We start from the raw sequence: 14,047 nt of genomic DNA on the forward strand, positions 1-14,047 counted from the left end.
GTGTTTCCACTAAGTGTCCATGTCCAATTGATCCTATGGTTTTCATAGAGGGATAAAATATAATTTGAAAAGGGCTAAGTGCTTAGCATTCTTTAAGGTACTAGGTGGGTGGAGTCAACCAGAGCTCAGTGAGGCCTTATATCACTAAGCCTTTTTTGTTTTTTAAATATATCTTCATTGATTTCAGAGAAAGGAAGGGAGAGGGAGAGGGAGAGAGAGAGAGAAACATCAGTGATGAGAGAGTCATTGATCGGCTGCCTCCTGCACGCCCCTGACTGGGGATCGAGCCCGCAACCCGGGCCTGTGCCCTGACCGGGAATCGAACAGTGTTCTCCTGGAGCCTAGGCTGATGCTCAACTGCTGAGCCACGCCCAGCTGGGCTTAATGCCTTTCTTTCAAGAGATGAATGTGTCATGTGCACATTAGTCCTTCACTCCTCTAACCCTGGTGACGTCACTGTGAGGCAGGACGCCTCAGCTTATCCAGCCACTGGCTAGGAGGGGACAGGTATGCGTTTATAGTTAACATCAGGGTCTCCTTCCTCTGACGAGGTAACAGGTGTCCTTCACAATTGACAAAATATCTTTCTGAATCAATCCTAGTTTTAAAGATAGAAACACAAAAGCCTTTTTTTATGCCAACACTAGTCACATAATTTCATACATACAGAATGGGGCAAAAGTGGGTTTACAGTTGTGAGTACACAAAACGCAGAGTTTACTCTTGTGTTATTTATTATTGTACTATTTTCCATACAAACAACTGTAAACCTGCTTTTGCCCCACCCTGTATGTACACAACAATTTTAAAAACCTTGATCTTTACTAAAATTACTTGAAAGAATAACTTTCTGGTACAAACACCATAAAATCAAGAGCTAGATATAGAAAGGAAAAGAATAAGACCATGAAAAATCCCACCCAGTAAGAGCTAATTCCATTACATGCTGACACCATAAACCTCACTTACTGGACTGCTTCATAAACCAGTCATTTGTGAACAATTACTTTAAACCATCCTGCCACTCACGATCCTGAGAAGCGGGATAATGGATCGCCGTATCTCCCCAAAGTCTGCACTGTAAACAGTCCAGCCCTCCTCGCAGGCTCCGAAAGCTGTGTAAACACAGTGCAATCAGATCCACCACAGCTCATAGAAATCCTTTCTTTAAGTCATCTACAAAATGCCACGCTAATACAAATACAAGAAAGAGAAGTTCTTACTAACACAATATTTTGTATTTACAGTACTCTGAACAGTGCTTAAACCTGCGCTGGTTATATGAAAGCGCTTTCCCCGCGCCCCTCCGCCCCAGGCTGACAGCGTGCGTAGCTCTCATTTACACCACACTGCAATAACATAAAGAAGGGTTTACTATTAATCCAGGTTTTACTACAAAGCGACCCGTTATTTCTCTGTCAAATACTGGCGAGAATGCCAAGTGTCTGTCATCCAATTCAGGGGATTAAGTCTTCTTTTATAGTCTGATACTTGTACCAATTTATAAAAATACAGATATAGTTTCTTCGAGTCGGTCACAGTCTATATTTTGGCTTGGGCTCAGGCGCAGCGGCTGACTATGACAGCTGGCAGGAAGCTGAGGGGGGACACATCCTCCCCCGTTCAGTCACCACATTGCAGTTGCCATAGTGATTAATCCTTAATTGAATGCTGTCTTTGTACACTTCTTTTCAGAAAACTTTAAGTAAACTTAAGTTGAAAACATGCAGCTGATTGAAAAAATGAGGCACCACATCACACACAGGTATAGCTAAGTTTTGTGACATACTTCCATATATTAAAAGAACAAATTAACGCTAATAAAGGTATTATCAGCTCCTTTAAATATTTAAAATATTTTTTGGGGGCTCTGAAGCTTAACCCTAAGTCACACAAGTTTTCCCTCTTGTTACCAGACATCTCATCTTTTAAAATAAGCTGTCTTCAGAAATGGTTCTAAAATATCCAAGTACAATTTAAGGAGAAATCAATCCTTATTTTATATTGTTTGTATTACTATATAACAAAGGTATAATTAGAAATTTATTTTAGGAGAAATAGGTTTTCATTCAAGACATCTATAAAATGTGTTCCATAAACAGAAATTCTTTATGAAAGCATGAACTATAAGAAACCAAAGGAAAGGTGAAAAGATAGTATATTAGGCCTTTTTAAATATATAGTTGAATTTGAAAAGTGGGTTCACAGCTTTTGTCATTTTGGTTATCAACAATTCTATCAAAAGGCCTGAGAACCTCTGAAAGACCAGGCTTGCGGTATACATTACCTCTCTTTTGTAAGTTTTCTGTTTAGTATATCCCTGTGCAACTCAGTTAAAGGCTTTAGCTTAGACTCAACTTTGTATTCCTTGGAAGGTGAAATACTTGCGTATTGTGATCACTGTCAATCGTGTATTGCCGCCATGCAAATAAATAGGATTTGTTTTCTTAGGAAGTGAGGCAACACATCTGCACCGGCTGCAGACGCACGTGCACATGCACAGACCACACACACACGTGCGTACACACAGACACACAAAATCTTTTCAAACACAAGTAGAGGTCTCTAATAAAACTTTGGTGACAGACATGAAGCACTCAGAAGAATTCTCAGTAATCCAAAGATTCTTGCTGTGAGCCCCAGATGAAAGAGCCTGTACTGGAGGTGGGGGGTCTGGGGCTTAGGAGCGTTCAGAGGCAGGAGGAGTGCAGGTCTCTCTAACACTGTGGACGAGTCTCTGTTGTCTTCCCCTTGTTCACTTCCCCTCACCTTCGTCTATTCTTTTCTCCCCATACCTACTTTTAGTTTTTTTCAAAACTGCAAATTCACTATTGCCACCCACCACCATGCTACAAGCTGCAAAACCTTTCAGTGAGACACGTCTCCAACCAATGCTTCAATGACTTACTCGTCAAAGGTGCGGAGGTAATGCTGACAGATATGATGAAATCAGTGGTTGTGAACATTTTTTAGAAATTCTGTGAGATGGCTTTGAAATGTCATCAATGCCTCATCTACGTGAAATATTATTTTAAAAGTCTCTTCAGAAGTCTTTAATTTAACCATCTTTACAAATAGTTTTAGTAAAGAGAAAAACAACACTGCCATCACCCTACCTCTCCGACATTACTGAAGTAGTATTTAGCTTCCAGAAGGTTATAAAGAGGAGACTCAAGACTATTATGTGTGGAGATTGCAAAGGAACCAGTCTGAGGGCAGAGTGGTGTCTCCCTCATCTGAACGTCTGTCAGCAGCTATGGAGATGTTGTAAATGATAAGCAGTCACGTCAATTGAGGAATCAAAAGAGAAAATAAGTCTATCAGCTTTAAAGAAAAAAATTGCTAGTAACTTCAATTCTAATATAGATTACCATAAAATAAATTACTATAAATTATAAAGTACTGAGTGGTTTTCTAGTTTCATATGTGGTTGCATACAACTATTTATGGATTATTCCCTGTCGAGCCCTCGGGGATCAACAACTGCAGAGGTGCTAAAAGGGACAGCAGCCTCATCCAGTGGGAGCCGTGACAGTACAGTAAACCCTCGATTTTGCTGATCTCGATTTAACAGGCTTCAGATTTAGAACAAAATTTATGGTCTGTATGTCATATGTGAAAATTAATACCCTGTTAATTTTAAAACGCTTTTAACCAAGATTTGTTTACAGTTAAATTAACAGGATATTTTTTATTAATTCATTGTTATTTTTAACAAATTTTAAGCAAATAGGCCGGAAAAAAAACTGTAGTCATTTCGCCAACATAAATAAATATTACATATCTACAACTATAGTCAACATATTTAAATCCCAGAGTCACCCCGCGTAAACAATGTTCAGGGAATGATCAGCACATGGTCACACCACAGGGCAGGGTAACTGATTCTATTGTCATGTCACATGACTTCTGCACCAGTTTTAACACGTGGGGCCAATGTCCCACGTGTGCTAAGAGCTAAAACCACGCCCCAGCCGCGTGCATTTGTTTACTTGAGGTGACTGGTGAATGTTCGAATTTATTAGACCTATTCAGTATAAATTAAAAATTACTGTAATACATGTAGATATCTTTTCTGTGAAATTAAACTTTTCATACATACTTAATATTAATTACACAAACGCGTCTACATAAGTAAAAACAGGTAAACTAACTTGTCAATGTTTTTAACATACACATTCGGAAAACCTACCTTATTATGTAACAGACCTTCGGCTTGAACAGATACCCCTCCTCGCCCGAATTAGTCCGTTACATCGAGGTTTTACTGTACTTATTACTCATCGAGTGCTCCTTTGTGTCAGGCACCGTTCAGAGAATTTTACAGGTGTTATTTCATTTAGTTTTTGTAAAAATCTTTTGAGGTAAGAATGATAATTATTTGTATTTTAAACACAAGGAAACTGAGGCGCAGAGAAGGTGAGTGACTTTCTCACGGTCACCAGGGAGTGTGAGGCAGAGCTAGAATTCAGACCTGACACTGAGTCGAGCCCATGCCACAGGCTGGCGCTGCCTCTGGAAGGTGACACAGCTCAACACGCTGAAGGTGAGGCCCGCTGTATTTCTTTTATTTCTTTATTTCTTATTAAACTAAAAGGAGGGAAGCATGAGGTATATCAGGGGTTGTATTTTATGTAAAAAATACAGTAACCTTAGTTTTTGACATTGGAGAGAAACTAAAACATCACAAATAGATATGATCACAGTATATTTTGAAAATTCTGACTTTCGTATATTAAGTAAGGCCTTTCTTTTTTAATGGTAAGTCTGCAATGTCCCTGAGTAATTTCTGTACAGAGGCGATACGGCTCCCAGGATGTTCAAGCACAGCTATATTAATGTCCCGACGCTCAGCGGCGCGGGTCGGCCTGCGGCCTGCTGTCCTGCTGTCCTGCTGGCCTGCTGTCCTGAGGCACTCTGCCGGGCTTTCGCCCTGTGGGCGCCGATGTAAAGGGGCCAGTGGCCGGAGGAGCCTGTTCCCACGGGCAGCCTGCCTGCGGGGCTGGTGGCACGAGGCTGGACTCCCGCTTAGCGGCTTATAACTTCCCCGAGTGTTTTATACCGACCATGATTCAGTCATGAAACAACTGACTTCTTCCTACTCCCTGGAAAAGGTCGACTAAGTTGGTCTACGTGTGGGGGACACGCATGGCCTCCAAGGGCCTATTAGCGACCTGGGGTGGCCGCCCCAGTGTGTTTCCTGGAAAGCGCCCCGCGCCGTGGCCCGCACGCGGGAGCGGGCAGCTCGCCTCAAGGACAAGGGGCTGGTGCCGGAGGCTGGGACCACTGGCCCTGCGCATAGGGGGGTACAGGAGCCCCCCTCGGGCCCCTTCCTGCCAGTCAAAGGCAAAGTGTATCTGCAGCGTTTTCATTTTCACAGCCTTCCTTGAGAAGGTTCCAAGGGGCCTCTATGTCTAGGGGCTGCTTCTCAAGTTCATTTGGGGAGAAATTATATGCCTGCAAATTTCTTCTCTGAAAATATTTAAATAAACTAATGACTAATACCCAGTTACTTCATTAACATCTACCAAACAGGTTTCCAAGCTATCTTATTTTTTCCCCATTAAAATTTGTTGGTTTAGAAAAAGGCACGTTTTTTTTTGTTGTTGTTGTTGTTTTTAAAGCTAATGAAAAAAAACCTGGCTATCTATTTAAAAGACACCAATATGTTCTTCATTCTAATATAGCAAATTTCTGGCAAACCCAGCATATTCTGCCTATCTTTTCCAGATAGCTCCTACAAAGTAGTCAAACTAGAAATGCTGTCTACAGTGTTGGTTGAGAGACAATATATTTCTAGAGCAAGCGAGAATATAAAAAAGCAGCATACTTGGGTCATGAATTGTATCTTGGCACTGGGCCTTTGAATTACATTAAAAAATACTGCAAGCACAGCCTTTCAAAGTCTGTTATTACATTTACTCTAAGGATATTATAAGATGACTGACTGTTCACTAGATCATTCAGTGGTCCTCATTTAAAATCCTGGAGACAAATTTCCTTCATATTAAGTGCTAGGACAAGCTTTCCTCCTCTTTAAAGAGCTGGTATTCTTCCCCCCCTTAAGGATAACCATTTAGCTCAGTGTTTCTCAGCAGGGTGTTATGGCATTTTGGGCAAAACAATTCTTGGCAAATGGGATGTCCCCCTCCCCACAGAGCCATTTAGCATCCCTGGCCTCCAGACATTAATGCCAGTTGGGCACTCAGTCACTGTGACCACCCAAACTGCCCACACACATTTTCAAATGCACTAGTTGAGAACACACTAAATAAATTGTTTACTTCCTTTGTTTTGTCTACCAGGCCACTCAATCAGATTTGTCCTTAAAAATTATTTGGGTAAGAACATTATGTCCTATATATCTGCATTCTAACTTTCTCCCACTCTTGAACTTCCAGTATAATTTACATTTCCCTTGGTCCTGAGTTTCACTTTCTATTCCGATTTTATTGTTAAGACAACCTAAATGCTTTGTGGAGCCTGATGGGGTACAAATAAATGAAGATAGCTTGGCAGTTCAGAGGCACTTTCCCCTTCCTTCTTAAAAGTGATGTTAACTTGAAACAAAGTGCCAGTGTTTTATACAGTTGCAGTTTTAACTCCTACAGACAAAGTGGCAGAAAAACCGCTCCTCAGACACTTAGTGCTTAGGAATTAATAAAGGAAAATAAGCCAAAAAGAAGAAAATATTTTTTGAAACCTTTGATGAAAGTGACTATGTGTAAATAAATATCATGTTTATATTAAGCTTTATTTCTATATAACAGCAATTTTAAATGAGAAGAGTCCATAGACAGTAGTTATTACCTTTAACATTATAAACATCCTTTCACTAAAAAATTAAATTCTATATGAAGCTAGTTTTTGCGTGTTTTCATTCTAAATGAAAAATTTTGGAGGAAACCTAGTTTTAGTTCTGATTTAACTGCATGATTCCTTCAGATTCCTCATTTTTTGGCAAACTTTTATTGAGGGAAACGAATAAGTAACTCAGAACTTTCAGACATTTAGACACTGATTTGTCTTTTACTATAAAACATCTTCAGTGACTACAGTGCCTCAGATAATGTTCTGTTTTTTACACTTATTTGTACGTCACTTATAATCTTAGTAGCTACTTTTGAGGGGGAACTTAGAGAAGATCTTATTGAGCAACTTCTTGGAAAATGAGATAAAAGCTAACGATGACATGAGGCCACATGCTTCTTACCTTAGAAGTGCAAACGGCTATATTAGCAGGAAGCTGGGAAAACTGCTTCAGTTCAAATACCTCACGCGCTGCCCACCGGCTCAGGTGGTTCTCGGCTTTGCTCGATCCGATCACCTTCTGGTTTGAGTGGATGTAAGCCACTTCCTGAACCCCATCTAGGAGGCAATCGATGTTTTGTTTTTAATCCTCAAGAAAAACATCCAGTTTGTCTGTTAACATCATTATGGTCTTTTAAAAAATTTAAAAGAGTTTAAATATGTTGATCTATGTTAATTGGAAAGGACTTTCCACTCTCATCGATATGAGAACTTCTAAGATTAGTCTTTTTAGACTTAAACCTGAAATGACAGTTTTGGCCAAAGAAAAGTCATGGTGAAGGGTGTTTCTATGAATTTGTTGTTCCAGTTGATTTTAAAAAAGTTTACTAATTTAAAGAGCAGCGCTAGCCTCATCTGTCCCTTTACACACGCACCCGATTACCGTGATGAAGTGGGAACAAGGGGTTCATGACCAGGGAGCGTCCTTTGGTTGGCTTTGTTCAGTTTTACTGTTTGGATTCTGTCTTTTTTGTACATATGCCCAGAGAATGTCAAGATTGAAAGCTTTTTAGGAAAGGAAAAAAATTAACTTACAGCTTTTATCTAAAAGAAGTTTAAAAAATGGCTACTTTTTTATTGCTTTGCTTTTAGGCATCTAGAATTTACTTTTAAACTGTGTTCATAAAAGAGAAGGACAGGACTAAGGTCTGTAGAAGCTCCCTCAGACAGGTCTGATTATGACCTTCAGCACTTGTGCTGTTTCAGTCCTGAACCTCTCGACCGGGCTTGCCAATCATGCGAAAACAAGGTGCTAAATAAGATGGCTGGAAGAGCAACTACGATAATATTGGTCCTTAAGTTCCAAAGCACCAGGGAGTACATATGGCAACAGCTTAAAACCTTCAGAAGGATTCTTCTGGTAGAACATTTACTCAGATTTTTCTTAATTTTGATGATACATTTTTGCCTTACTCAAAATTACATTAGTTCCACACTAACTATTGACACTTTCAGACAGTAAAAAACAAAAAAAATACTCATCTGATTTTTAAAAAATGGTTTATGAAATAATCCCTCAAACCTAACATCCAATTGTAGCACACAAACCAAAGGATAGTCCAGTCCTTAGTTACAGGGGTATCAAAATATGTATCATCATGAACTTTTAAATGAGACCACTAATAACTGTCAAAGAAAGCTTGATTTGCAGACAGGTTAATACCACGCTGAAGCTCTGTATCACTGTATCCTTGCTTATATACTGGCTTCTTTCATACAGTTTTTTTGGGAATGAATAAGATCATTTTGAACTAACTCTTAAAATCACTGAACAGAGCCTCGGCAGGTGGTGGTGGCAGGGGCAGCAGGTCTTCAGTGAATCCCTACGTGAGAAGGGACAGCAACCAGGGGGCACATGCCACGGGGAGCACCTGCGAGATCAGATGACAAGATACCCCCAGGAGCCCTAAAACACAAGCAAGCGGGAAACCCCCATAGCTGCACCCTCGGCATGGACCAGGGGTGCGGGAGGGCAGCAGCAGAACGCATGGGGCAGATCGGGGAACAGGAGGCCGACAGGTATTCACTGGGAACAAACGGGCCAGCTGGAGGTAGCAGCGGGCTGAGGGGTGCCCGGGGCTGAGGTGAGAGAGCCCCAGGGCTGGAGCCGGAGAGGCCTGAACTTCCCAAACCGGCCCCCAGGGCTTCTGGGTCAGGGCCGCACAATGAGGAGAAACTGCCCGGAGGAGTGAAAGTGAGCAGGACAGAAGGAACAGGAACAGGCACAGGGAGAGAGCAGGTCCGGAGCGAAGCCCAGAGCGGGACACAGACTGGAAGTCCCACCACTTCTGAACACCATACAGTACAGAGATCACAGATGCAGGCCTTTGTGAAGTTACAAAAAATTTCTTCTACTCTGCCTCATTTAAAAACTCGGGGGAACAGTTTTGTAAGAATAAGCAAGATCTCATAAAAATTATTCTGAGAGAGAGGAGGCTGTAGGTTTTACCCCTACAATGAAAATATGCCAGGTCTACGTGCTAACAAAGCAAATGAAAATCATAACCGGTTTCAAAATGAGGTAAAAGACTTCAGGAAAATGATAAAACACAGGAACCAACAACATAAATTGGAATCAAAACAACTTAGAAATAAGTGGCAGGACTCAGGAAAAACTTAGGAACTTAAAAAATATTTCAGAAACAATGATTAAACTAGAAGGAACATAAGATGGAATGAACACAACAGATAAACAAACAAAAAAAAAATGAAAAAGACATGAAAACGGGTTTAGGGAATGTGACAAACTCTGAGAAGACTGAGCGTTTGAACAACAGGAGTCCCTGAAAGAAGAAAGCCACGCAAAGAAATAAAACAACTAAAAACACTGGCTCAAGAATGTTTACCTAAAGTAAAAACCAAGTTGAAACTATACATTAGAAAACTGACCCAGAACACCCAACACTGCTAGGGACTGAACCCTTGTCCCCCCACAATTCACATGTCGAAGAGCTAACCCCACTGTGATGGGACCTGCAGTTGGACCTTTGGGAGACAGCCAGGTCATGAGGGTGGGGCCCTCGTGAATGGGATTAGTGCCCTTGTAAGAAGAGACAGGAGAGAGATGGTTTCTCTCGCCACCGTGTGAAGACACAGCAAGAAGAGGGACATCTGCAGCCAGGAAAAGGGCCCTAAACAAGAACCTAACCATGCTGGCATCATGGTCTTAGACACCCAGACTTTAGAATTGTGAGAAATAAACGGTAAGCCCCCCAGTCTATAGAAATTTATCATAGCAGCCGAGTTGATTAAGACAAACACCAAAACACAACCTTGTGAAATGACTGGACAATAATGAAAATAAAAAAACAAAAATGCTTTGAGCATCCAGGAAAACAAACAAACACATAACACAACACTTCATGCCAGAAGAAAATAAAGCTACATATTTTAAATACTTTAGAAAGTGTGAGCCATGCATTTTATATCTAGCAAAAACGATTTTTTAAGTAAAAAGGGCACAAACTGTTATCAACAAGAGTCTCAGGGAATATTATTCTCACAAGCACTTCCTCAGGGATCTGCTGGAAAATAGGCTAGGAAAGCCAGAATGACTTGAGAAACACTGGTGTAAGGACTAAATTTATAGTTACCTGCAAACCAAGGATAAATTAAATCCAAGAGGGGAGACTATAATAATGCAATGTCTGCATGTTCCGACACTGGAGACATAGTATATCCATTTTAAAAAGAGGAAGAAATGGGAGAGCACGTTTCCAGAAATCATAGTATAGCAGTATTGGTATTTTTACTTTGATGACCTTTATATAATATGAGATAAAACAAATGAGTAATTATGGGACATTATAATTAAATCATTCCCTACATGCTTAAGGACCAGAATTAACATTACAGAGGAAATGGTATACAAATGTAATATAGAAGATGTTTAGTAAAAGCTCTATAGTCTCAAATTATCTCTATAAATATGGAAGTACCAATATAAACTATGAAGTATTTAGTCGTCATATATAAAAATACATATATGTACATAAATATGTATATAAATATATAAATACATGTAAGTATAAATATATACACATATACACATAAATATAAACATATGTATATAAATATGTGTGTATATATGTACATGCATATAATCTGTCCACTGAAAAGGCCCAGAAATAATAACCAAGCTAGTAGCAGCAATGATCATTCCTAGAATAAGACTGAGGTCTTGAAACATATTTTCTCACTAAAAGAAACCAAAGCTTCTTATCTGGGGCAGTAAATGTATGAGATGATCCTGGAACATTTTTTGTTTTAATCCTCAGCTAAGGATATTTTTTCCATTGTTTTCAAAGAGTGGAAAGGAGAGAGAGATGCGTTGATTGGTTACCTCCTGCACGCACCCCGACCAGGCCGGGGATTGAGCCTACAACCGAGGTATGTGCCCTTGGCTGGAATTGAACCTGGAACCCATCAGCTCGCAGTCAGGCACTCTAACCACTGAGCAAAACTGGCCAGGGTGATCCTGGAACATTCTGTAGTATAAGAGAGCAATCTAAGATGACAAGCATCGTGTCCGAGGGTCTCAGAAACCGAAGTGCTCATGTAAAGACTCCCACTGTCCAAAGATGAGACAATTGAGCCTCATAATGATATTAATTGCAATGGATTGAGACCCATTAAATGTGTTTGAATCAATTAATTCATAATGATTTTTAGAAAGATCATCCCCTCTAGGGGATAAATTTATTATACTAAAAATTGGTAAAGAAAGGAATTAAGTATTTTCCCTACCTTCTACATAAGAACTATACCACTAGGTAACAGTAGATGTAAGTATCTCCTTACAGAAGCATTTAACTAACAAATAAAAGGGAAATGAGAGAAGTAGAAAATGTCATTTTGTTACTCTGAATGAATAAACAGTTATAGGCATTAAGCACCAATGGCTGTCAAGACAATAAAGAGAGACCAGCAAATATTTTGTGCCTCCCATAGTCTTGCCAAACACTAACTTTTGTCTTGTCGAAGGATTGAACCTCAGTTGATACAGTCTCAGATACAGTTCATTTGCAGGAAATACAGAGGGCAGAGATATATGTTCAACTGCACCGAGAGAACACAATTAGCAAAATTCAAATTGAGGAAAACTCTTTAGATGGCCCAGGTAAAGCAACAGATAAATCATAAGGAAATGGAAGGGACGATAGAGGAAAACCATAAAATAAGAGAGATTATATAAAGTACATTTAAAAAAATAAGACCAAAGTATGTCTAGGGATACACGCTTGTGTAATAAAATCATAAAAATGCAAAAAGTAATTACTATAAAAGTTAGAATAATTAGCACTTATGGGGGTGAATGAGACTGTGACTCAGATGGGGCATATCTAGGGGTCCTGGGGGGCAGCGTGTGACCAAGTTCTCTATCTTGACTTAGGTCATCTTCCCTTTATCCTGCCCCCCACCCACTTCCTCACTTGTGCCTCAATGTAGCATTTTCATTGGAGACAGCTAATTCAAGAATCTCTTACAGAACTATGTGATATCACAAAATAAATAAGAAAAGTTTTCCAAAAGTATCTGTAGTTACCTAAAAATTTATCCATTGATTCATATATCTGCTCTTGATTGACAACAAACTCATTTGAAAATTTCACTGGTTTTCTTGGGACGAAAGTGCTATTTTCCTTATGGCCGGGCAATTTCAGAGAGAAACCAATTCCATCTTTAACAGCTTTTGGTCTACGTCTCTGTTGAGAGAAGCCTACGTGGCTAACAGAAGAATTGTCGTCGTCGGATGAAAATTCATCAATAGCCTGGGAGCCACAACCTTCACCTGTTGCGTTCAGCTGGTTTGCTCCCTTCATTGTTTTAGAAAAAGTGTCAAGTTCCCTTTTATTTTTCTTTTTTCTCTTGAACCTCAAAGAACTAGTAGATCTTTGTTTTCTTACCATGGGCTTGGAGGAAATGTCAATGTCATCGGACTCATCGCTAATATCACTACCACCTTTTCTTTTCATAATAGATTTCAGGGTTGCGTCCTTAGGATTTAATTGTTTTGAAACTAGTCCACTTTTTCTGACATCGGTTTTTCTATCATCGCCATTGTTTGTTATGTTTACAAGGTCTTCTGTTTCAGAATCTTCAGATCTGTCCCCGGGTGGCTTAAACTTTACACTACTCCAAGGGAATTTCTGAGCTGTATATTGTGTGGGAAGGATGACATCACTGTCTTCTGATTCTGTGACATTCTGTAAAATGCAATGCTGGTCAGTTGTATTTGTAAAATCTTTGTTATCATCAGACTCAGAAGAAACAGTCTGCTCTAAAATCTTTTCACTTTTATCAAATATACATTTTTCATCTGGATTTGGGATGTCAGCTGACTTCTGCTGTTTGGAAGCACTACGAGAGGCTTGAGTTTTCTGACAACCAACATCTTTGGCTTCTGCTGAAAGGCACGTGGGCTGTTCATCAGGACTTTCATCATCAGATGCAGTATTTTCATCACTATCATCAACTGCTTTACATTTTGTCTCGAGCAATTTGGAGAAACCACACTGGAGTAAGGAAAGCTGTCCAGAACTGGAAGCTTTACTTGAGTCAGATGCTTTGCCTTTAGCTGACTTTACTCTTGAGTTGTCCACAGATTCTTCATCACTGAGATCACTGCATAGACCATCTGCTTCTTTGGCCAGTGGTTCTGCAGGTTGTTCTGCACCCCTGTGCTCTTGACAGTCAGGCTCTCTAGGCTATGTAAGAAGCAATGACAGAAATATTAGGAAATGTCAAGATAATGACATCGAATCTATCGTACTGGGAAGGAATTAAACTTGGGCAGATAATTTGTACAAGTATATTATGTGGTATTTTGTAAAAGTACATTTAATAAACAAATGTAAAGGATTTAATATTATAGTCTGGTACATTCTTTTTATTTTAAAATGCTTTTATTGATTTTTTTTGAGAGAGAGAGGAAAGGAGAGGGAGAGAGAGATAGAAACATCAATGATGATAGAGAATCATTGTTTGGTACCTCCTGCACGCTGCCTACTGGGGATGGAGCCCGAAACCTGGGCATGTGCCCACAGGGAATCGAGTTGGCGACCTCTTGGTGCATGGGTCAACACTCATACTTCTGCCAACATTTGACATTCATATATTTCTAAAAATTTTAAAAAATATTTCCCCTATATTCCAAATCATTGGGCCAGTATATATATATATATTCCCTAAAAACAAACAAGAAAAAACCAATAATAATTTTTAAAAAAATCTCCTA

General features: G+C 39.7%; 1 protein-coding gene across 1 annotated transcript in view; it reads right to left on the reverse strand.

Annotated features, from left to right (window-relative positions):
- The window catches only part of ERCC6L2 (ERCC excision repair 6 like 2), a 106,258-nt gene that overhangs the window by 25,441 nt on the left and 66,770 nt on the right, over window positions 1-14,047 (reverse strand). The window contains exons 16-17 of the mRNA XM_016206654.2: window positions 12,356-13,517; window positions 7,214-7,368 (exon numbers count right to left, since the gene is read on the reverse strand). Of these exons, the coding sequence (XP_016062140.2) occupies window positions 7,214-7,368; window positions 12,356-13,517 (1,317 nt within the window). The remainder of the gene's footprint in view (window positions 1-7,213; window positions 7,369-12,355; window positions 13,518-14,047) is intronic.

The sequence above is a fragment of the Miniopterus natalensis genome, chromosome 12 (assembly GCF_054644295.1).
Source record: "Miniopterus natalensis isolate mMinNat1 chromosome 12, mMinNat1.hap1, whole genome shotgun sequence".
In the NCBI taxonomy this organism is placed as follows: Eukaryota; Metazoa; Chordata; class Mammalia; order Chiroptera; family Miniopteridae; genus Miniopterus; species Miniopterus natalensis.